Genomic DNA, 9,400 nt, shown 5'->3' with positions numbered 1-9,400 from the left:
GGCACCGCAATGTCCTTCATGTACCTCTTCGAGCACTGGCCGCGTTTGTTGCGGCCCTAGACACTTGGCCAGGGGTCCGCCAAACGTCCTTTTGTAGAGCTCGTGGTTTATCAGGCAATACCGGGCGGCCTGTACGCGGAGCTTCTTGGCTTCTTTTTTGTCGAGTGGGAGTGTTCCATCCTGCAGATAGGATACAAATTGGTTGCGCCAGTCCCAAGTCAAATTTAAAGAGAGTACCTCAGTGTGATCAATGGCTGAATGGAGGAGGGTGACCACGCTTTCTTTGTTGAAGTTTTTAGTGGCTGCGGCTAATTTTGCTAAGCCGTCTGCCTCGACGTTCTGTGCTCTCGGAACTTGTTCGAAGCGGCACTCGTCGAACTCGGTCATTAACCTGTGGATTTCTGACTGGTATTTTTGCAACCTCTGCTCCTTGATTTGGTAAGTCCCAGTGACCTGGTTCACCACGAGCTGAGAGTCGCAATGGAGAACGAGTCGTCGAGCTCCATACTTGATGGCTAGTTTCAAACCTGCAATAACAGCCTCGTACTCGGCTTCGTTGTTAGTCATCTCGGGGCATCGTATGGACTGGTGAATTGTTTCGCCCGTGGGGACCTCGAGAACGAGTCCCAGTCCTGATCCCGAGGCGTTAGCGGCGCCATCAGTGTAAAGAGTCCATAGGTCGGCATTGGAGGGGGCACGGCGTGCCTCCAATTCCGCCTCTGGTAGTATCTCCGCGCTGAAGTCGGCTATGAAGTCGGCAAGTACTTGCGACTTGATGGCGTTTCTTGGGTGATATGAGATATCGTGCTCACTGAGCTCTATGGCCCATCGGGCGAGTCTGCCTGATAACTCAGGCTTGTGTAGGATACTTCTCAAGGGAAAGGTCGTCACTACCTTTATGGGGTGGCATTGGAAATAGGGTCGGAGCTTCCGTGAAGCTACGACCAATGCCAAAGCTAATTTTTCAAGGTGTGGATACCGTGTTTCGGCGTCCACTAAGGTTTTGCTAATATAGTAAATAGGAGATTGCGTACCTTCATTTTCACGAACTAGGACTGCACTGACGGCGGCCTCTAATACGGCCAAATATACCAGCAGTGGCTCGCCTGGATTTGCTTTGGCTAGCAGTGGCGGTGAAGATAGGTACGCTTTCAATTTCCTTAGGGCCTTGACGCATTCCTCATTCCACTGTAACCCTTTGTCCTTTCTCAGCACATTAAAAAACTTATGGCATCTGTCGGAGGACCGTGAGATGAACCTAGACAAGGCGGCTATTCGCCCCGTCAACTTTTGCACCTGCTTTTTGCTATTCAGTATCTCGGGTATCGCGTCTATCGCCTTGATCTGATCTGGATTGACTTCGATACCTCGTTGTGATACGAGAAACCCTAAGAATTTTCCTGATGCCACGTCGAAGGCGCATTTCTCGGGGTTCAGTTTCATCCCGTATCTTCTCAATATCTCGAAGGTTTCTTTCAGATGGTCGATGTGGTCCTCTTTTCTTGCCGACTTTACCAGTATGTCGTCGATATAGACTTCCATAGTCTTACCGAGCTGCTTTTTGAACATTCTGGTGACCAGTCTCTGGTACGTAGCCCCTGCATTTTTGAGCCTGAAGGGCATTACCTTGTAGCAGTAAGTCCCTTGGTGGGTTATGAAAGTTGTCTTCTCTTGGTCCTCCTCGGCCATCATGATTTGATTGTAGCCGAAGTAGGCGTCTAGGAAGCTCAGTAGTTCATGTCCTGCAGTGGCGTCGATCAGTTGGTCGATGTGGGGTAGTGGGAATGAATCCTTTGGGCATGCCTTGTTCAGATCAGTGAAATCCACACACATTCTCCACTTCCCGTTTTTCTTTTTGACCATGACAACATTGGCGACCCACTCGGGGTACTTTGATTCTCTGATGGAGCCATTGGCCAGTAGCTCGTCTACTTCCTTACTGACCGCTTCATTGATAGCGGCGTTGAATTTCCTCCTCATCTGTTGCACGGGCGGATGTAGTGGATCGACATTCAGCTTGTGGTTGGCGATGTCTCGCGGGATTCCCGGCATATCTGAATGGGAAAAGGCGAACAAATCTGCATGGTTAGTTAAGAATTCACAATACTTACTTGGGTTGGCGAGACCTTGCCCGATATAGGCTTTCTTCGTAAGATCGGTTTCGTCCAGTTGGACTGGCTCGAGATCTTCGACCGTTGCTTTATAGGCTTCCACGACATCGGGGTTTTTGATGGCGTCCGTTGTCGGGTTGACCTTATGTCCCCGACACGGCTAATTGTTATGCCTCCTTGCTCGCCCCCTTTAGCTGTTGGGTGTGGGCGCAGTCTTGGGCTATTTTGTAGCATTATTGTGCGGTGCGTGGCTCGCCTCGAATACTGAATACTCCTCATGGGGTAGGGAATTTGATCACTTGGTAGAGGCTTGAAGGGACCGCTCTCATGGCGTGTATCCACGGGCGTCCTATGATGATGTTGTACGCTATTTCTTGGTTCATTACGTGGAAAGTTGTTTCCAGCGTGACTCCTCCCGCTAGGAGGGGTAGTGCTATTTCTCCGGACGTCCGTTCCACTGCATTGTTAAAACCGGTTAGTGTTATGCAGCGCGGTATTACCCTATCCTCGAGTCCCATTTGTACGAGGACCCTTGGGTGGATAATACAGGCGCCACTTCCGTCATCGATCATGACTCTTTTAACATCCGTATCAGCGATACGTAAAGTGATAACTAAAGCATCATAATGAGGGAAAGACAAACCGTCGGCATCAGACTTATCGAAGGTGATACTATCTTCGAAGTCGTCATACCGTTCATGGGCGATGGTCCGCTTTAGTCTATGTATGGTGGCGAGCTTGACGTGATTGATCACTGACTCGTCGCCGCCTCCGACGATCATGTTTATTGTGCGCGCTGGGGAAGGTGGCTTCGGCGGCCCGTGGGGTTGTTCCCGTCCGCGTGCAAAGTTGATTTTCCCTTTGTCACTGAGCAACTCCCTCAGGTATCCCTGGTTCAGCATCCTGACCACCTCTTGCCGTAGGCCTATGCAGTCTTCGGTTTTGTGTCCTCGTTCCTGATGGAACTCACATAGGGCGTTTGATTTCCTTGTGGCAGGGTCTGATTTCATCTTCTGCGGCCAATGCACCTTGGTGCCCAGCTTCTCCAGTGCGTACACTATTTCTGAAGGAGATACACAAAAGTTATGGGCGGTTAATAAAGGGGGCGTACCTCTTTCATTTCGAAGTGGGGCGACGTGTTGCTGTAGCGCGTCTGTATGCCTTGGTGGCGGATGGGAGGATCTGGTGTATGGCTGATGTCAATCTCTGTTGGAGCGGGGGAGTTGTTCTCGTCGTCCTTCGTTCCGTCGATCTCTCCTCGTTTCCGAGTGTATCNCCCTGGCCTCCGCTTTCTTCGTGCCTGCATGGGCTGTGACAAACTTATCCGCCATTTCCTCGAACGTTGATATTGCCTTAGCCGGTAGCTGAGAGTACCATGTTAAGGCCCCTCCTGTCAACGTCTCGCCAAACTTCTTCAGCAGTACCGACGGTACCTGTTCTTTCGATAGGTCGTTGCCCTTCACAGTGGTGACGTAGTGGATCAGATGATCCTCGGGATCTGTGGTTCCGTCATATACCCTCAAGTAGGGTGGCATCTTGAAGGTTTTTGGGGTGGAGTGAGGGGTAGCTTCTTCAGTGTATGGTTGTTCAACGAACCTTCCCACGTCGCGTTTTGGTAGCAACTTGGGAGCACCGGGGATCTTGTCGACCCTCTCCTGATGTTCCTTCATCTGACCGCGGAGCGCCTTGTTTTCATTTTCCATTTCTTCCATCTTCTTTAGGATGGCTGTTAGCGTGCCATCGTTGGTCTGTGTCTCGATGGGTTTGTTATTCGCTAGTGTAACTTCCGGTTCGCTCACGGCAGCAATGGTACCTACCGTTGGTGTACATCCGATGTTACTTTGTGGTGACCTCTCAACCAAGCCACTTAGAGTGCTTGTTAGCCATCTTTCCAGTAGCTCTTTGACTGCTGAGGGTGCTTCCGTAACCGCAGATGTGGAAGCTCCTTTTTCGTGCAAGATCGTCAGACCTTCGGATGGGGAAGGTGAGATCTCTGCACCCGGTGTGATGCTAGGGGTTTCATTCAGGATGCCATCGTCACTGGCCTCGTTGAGAGGGCCAAGGAGATTGGTAGTGACACCCAATATAGCTTTCGATCTTGTATTATTTTCGGCCATTTTCTGTGTTTTTTTTGTTGAAGTGTAGAGGGTGGTAGTTGGTTGATCTCTAGGTGGATACTATGGTTTTGATTCTCGAAATTCCCACAGACGGCGCCAAATTGTTTGGCTCAAAAGTTAACAATATACTTTGTAAGCTAAAAAACAATCAAAAGTAGAAAAAGGATAAATCGTAATCAAATATAATAATCCTAGAGATGCAAAGATGATAATATTGTTGTAGATCTAGTATTGCAAAGAGACAGTATGAACTCAATAAAATATGTTCGTTTGAAGTAGAGATAGAGAGAGAAAGCCAGAAAAATGAGAGAATTGTATTAGATCAGATGCCCTTTTTACCATGTGAAGGTCTCCTTTATATAATAGGAGACCTTCCTCGAAAGAATCAAAAAGTTACAAAGATAGGTAACGTCTTCCTAGTGAAGACATTGAGTCCTAACGATGTCGCTTTTGCCCCCACGGCCGAGTCGTACCCGCTACGTTGGCAGGCGTACACTTATTGGGCGTACCTACTGGCGTAGAGATGCTGAGGGTCAAATTTGACCCTATACATTATGCTTTCTCGTACAATACTCTTCAAGACAATTGACTTTGTGGAAATTATAAGACAATAGTGCTAAGACTAATGTATTGTAACTAAGCCTTTCAGAATTCGGATTTAATGGGACTGCCAAGATAATGGTCAGAATATTTCTCAAACATCAATATGATACGAGATTGAGAAAATAAATGAGGAAAAGACTGAGTTACATGAAGAAGATACATATAGGTATACAAACACTACCAACCAAACAAAAAGCTCAGCTAGATATAATAACAATTACGTAGTAATAAACTACACAAAGGGATCACCAAACAGGTCTGGCTCACCAACCCATCAATGTTCTTCTTACTTTGTCTACAATCCGATTTCTACCAACCATAGTTGACATGTCAATATTACAGTTATCGTCTAACAGGATTCTGTAAACTTCCCAATCACGTTCTGTTGTACAATGCCTTCCGATCTCCGCCTACAAAATAACATATAAAAGTTCATTGCAATTTAACATGTTCATTAGCCAGAGGCCTAGACAGCTAGACTGAATGTAGGTTGTTTAAAGATTTCATGCCTCTAGGTTCAGTGTTCTTAGGATGTTTGTAACTTTTTTGAGGCTTACTAGGAGTACAAAGGCAATCCATTGTCTTCAAATCTTCACACAGAATCAGTACAGTTAAAATGTGCAACTTTTTCTTTCAAACACTTCTTTTACCAGCATATACTTACCGAGAAGATGCAGATCCCAAGATTCTTTAATGCCAGTGTGACATCATAGAAAACACGGGGTCTACCGTTTCCAGATAGCTCAATAGGATTTGCAACCAAAAGTTCAGTATCTGGTCCACGATTTGCTATTATAACGCGTAAAGGGTGAAGCATTTCCACTTTCAAGCGAGAACAAATTGCATCTTGTTTCTCTGGATCTACAATCTTTCTTCCATCCTTCTGCCGGATAAAAAGGTCTAATTCTCGTTGACCCTTATTAAATGGTGAAAACCGACCAAAAGAAATCTACATGGAAAAGAAATCAAACTATCAGCATAGTTTTCCTTTTGATCAGAGAAAGTAAGATCGACTATTAGAATTCTTCATTTCATGTTTTCTCTTTGTGCCATCCATTACACAATTACATGTAAAACTCTAAACTGGGGGCGAAATAATGATCTTTAAACTCTAAACTCTAAACGGGAATAAAGCATTTATCTCCAAATGAGTTTACCCTTATTTTGCACTTAGCAAAAACAAAAATTTACATTGCACTACTTTAATGTCTATGAGATCAAAGTAGCCTCATTATCTGCAACAAAAATATCCTTATTTTTTATTTCTTTTATTTTGTGAAATAAGCACACTTGACGCATCTGGATTTGTAGATAGTAGGGGGAATAGCCTTCCGAGCTGTTAGAGCTCCCAGTACTGGGTAAAGAAGACAATAAAACCTCAGCAAAGCATATTCCTAGATAAAATCCAGAATATCTTTGAACTTGCAATGAAGAAACCATAATTGTGTCAATCATCTACATTATGATGCAATAAGTCTATGGACTTCAAATTCATTAATATCAGTAAGAACCAAATTCAAGTACACCTAGCCATAAATTAGATAATTTGCAACTAAAGCAACAAAAAATAATGAGGAATCGATAAGTAGAAAACTGTAAATCCAAAAGTCAATACCTGAATACTGAAGTCTTTCAATGTCCTCATAATGTCATAAAGAAAACCCTTGTGATCAATGCAACTAATCTGAAGCAACGTATGACCAGGGCTCAGGGAATTATCTATTGTCACACTAGCCTTCTTCAACTTTGTCATATCTGAACTAAGAGCTTGTGCATGAAATTCGTTATCTCCGATTTTGCACCTAAATAATTCCTCAGCAACAGATGGAGCAAGAGAAGAGATATACTGAAGGTTGTCATACTTAGGGCCAGCTAACTGAAGCTCAAAATCACATGATTCGCCCAAAACAGCACGCAACTGCTCATATGTTTCATCTTGCCTAGCTTTCGTATGTAAGAGCTCTCTGAACATGAAATGAGATATGTTAAGATTCACTTCTTTTCGAACATCTTAAGAATAATGAAAGAAAACAGCATTATGGATTAGAATAAGATCCTTAATATATGAAGTACTAAAGCAAAAGTCCCCTGCACATTCTAATTCAGATTTACATAAACCCAAATACACTAGAAATAATTGCTTGATATTGTGGGGCCCATATTAAATAAATAAAGAAAAAAAAAACTAAAGGAAAAATGTGATTGGTGGAAAAGAAAGCAATGGTAGGCGGCAATTGGTTTTGATAGAACTATTGGTTTTGGTATTTGCAATTTGCAGTATTCAACGGTGGAGGCTTCTATATAAGGAGCTTCAATTCTCTTTATTTCAGTACACCAAATCAGAGAGAGCGCAATAGAGCGTAATCCACAGATTGTAGTCTGTGAGATAAATAGTAAGTGGGAATAATATTGTAGTGAGCTGTTTTAAATAAAGAGTGTTATTTCTTTCGAAGTTGTAGTAGTCTCTTGATACTACTAAGTTATAATATTATAGTGGTAATATTGCTCTGCTCGGGTATTGTATTTTACCCCGTTAAAATATCTGGTGTCATTGTTACTCTCTTGTGTTATTGTTATTTACCGTGGGTATTATTCCTAGGCGGGATTTATTTATTCCCAACAACGTGGTATCAGAGCCATGGCGAATAATGGTCCACTGTCTTTTCAGTACCCCCGTCTCACAAAAGATAATTACGAAAAATGGTGTCTACGTATGAAAGTCATTCTTGGCTCCCAGGATGTGTGGGAAATCGTAGACAGAGGATATGCCAAACCCGATAATGAGGAAGCTCTGCCTCAAAATGAAAAAGATGTCTTGGCAAAGACAAGGAAGAAGGATCAACAAGCCCTCACGCTCATCCACCAATGTTTGGATGATGTCATGTTTGAGAAGGTGGCAGCATCTGCCACCTCAAAGGAAGCTTGGGAGATTTTACAAAATTCTCTTTAAGGAGTTGACAAGGTGAGGAAGGTAAAACTTCAAACTCTAAGGGCTGATTTTGAAGTTTTAAAAATGAAAGAATCCGAATGCATTTCGGATTATTGTTCAAAAGTGAAGGCTGTTGTGAATCAATTAAGAAGATACGGGGAGGACATAAAAGATGTCCGTGTGGTAGAAAAGATCCTTCGCACTTTAACACCTAAATTCGATTTTGTGGTGTGTGCTATTGAAGAGTCTAAAGATTTAGACTCAATAATGGTGGAGCAATTGGAGGGTTCTTTACAGGCCCATGAAGAAAAGATCAAGCGGAGACAAGAATTGCCATTGGAGCAACTTCTTAAAACTCAGGCATCTTTCAAGGATTATGGAGGTGAAAAAAGCTATCGAGGGAATGGATGAGGACGAGGCCGTGGCGGTCATGGACGAGGAAGAAGTAATGGTAACAACTTCAACAATGAAGTTAAAATCCACCAAGCATTCAGAGGTCGTGCTCGTGGACAAAGAGGAGGAAGAGGACATGGCTACTACCAAGAAAATAATGGACAAAGGTATGCCAAATCAAAAATTGAGTGTTATAATTGTCATAAATTTGGCCATTACTCTTGGGAATGTCGTAGCAATGTTGAAGAGAAAGCTAACCTTGTTGACGACAAAAAAGAAGAAGATGAGTCAACGTTATTGCTGGCACTCAAGGAAGAAGACAGGGATGATTGCAGCTCGTGGTATTTGGACAATGGAGCAAGCAATCATATGTGTGGATGCAAAGAAAAGTTTGTGGAGATCAATAAAATGGTGAGAGGTAATGTGTCCTTTGGAGATACCTCAAAGATTCAAATCGAAGGGATAGGTACGATTCTGATCTCCTGTAAAGATGGTAGTCACAAGCTAATTCAAGATGTTTATTATGTGCCAAAATTAAAAAGTAATATTTTGAGTTTGGGCCAACTTCTTGAAAAGGAATATGACATCCACATGAAAAATATGCATCTTTGGCATAGAGATTCAAGTAGAATTCTAATTGCTAAAGTGCATATGGCAAAGAATAGATCATTTTCTCTGAATCTTAAAATAATTAATGCAAAGTGTTTGAAGGCTAATGTGCAAGATGAATCATGGCGTTGGCACATGCGATTTGGACACTTGACTTTTGAAGCGCTCAAATCAATGGGAGAAAAGAATATGGTACATGGGATACCATCAATCAACCATCCAAATCAACTGTGTGAAGCTTGTCTTCTAGGAAAACATGCAAGGAGGAGTTTTCCAAAGGAGGCTATGTCAAGATCAACCAAGCCGCTCCAGCTTGTTCACACTGATGTGTGTGGACCAATCAATCCACCTTCTTTTGGTAAAAGTAGATACTTTCTGCTTTTCATTGATGACTTTAGTAGAAAGACTTGGGTTTATTTCTTGAACCAAAAATCTGAAGCTTTTGCTGCTTTTAAAAATTTCAAAGTACTTGTTGAGAAAGAAAGTGGCTATGAAATTAAAGCTCTAAGGTCCGATAGAGGAGGCGAATTCACTTCAAACGAATTTAATGACTTTTGTCAGTCTCATGGAATTCGTCGCTCTCTGACGGTACCTTATTCACCCCAACAAAATGGAGTTGCAGAGAGAAAGAATCGAAC

The 9,400-nt window shown here is 43.2% G+C and overlaps 2 protein-coding genes across 3 annotated transcripts in view; one reads left to right on the top strand and one right to left on the bottom strand.

The window, feature by feature from the left end:
- The window catches only part of LOC109235155, a 22,649-nt gene that overhangs the window by 4,012 nt on the left and 9,237 nt on the right, over window positions 1-9,400 (top strand). The gene's annotated exons all lie outside the window — the stretch shown is intronic.
- The window catches only part of LOC109235154 (ACT domain-containing protein ACR9-like), a 21,534-nt gene continuing 17,005 nt past the window's right edge, over window positions 4,872-9,400 (bottom strand). Inside the window, exons 4-6 of one of the 2 annotated variants that reach the window (XM_019401136.1) lie at window positions 6,447-6,795; window positions 5,496-5,780; window positions 4,872-5,241 (exon numbers count right to left, since the gene is read on the bottom strand). In XM_019401136.1, coding sequence (XP_019256681.1) covers window positions 5,095-5,241; window positions 5,496-5,780; window positions 6,447-6,795 — 781 coding nt within the window. In that variant the 3' untranslated portion in view covers window positions 4,872-5,094. The other variant, XM_019401137.1, reaches the window with a different exon arrangement.

The sequence above is a fragment of the Nicotiana attenuata genome, chromosome 12 (genome assembly GCF_001879085.1).
Source record: "Nicotiana attenuata strain UT chromosome 12, NIATTr2, whole genome shotgun sequence".
Lineage (NCBI taxonomy): Eukaryota > Viridiplantae > Streptophyta > Magnoliopsida > Solanales > Solanaceae > Nicotiana > Nicotiana attenuata.
Note: the sequence above shows the minus strand (reverse complement) of the source record. Positions and strands in the feature narration are given on the sequence as shown.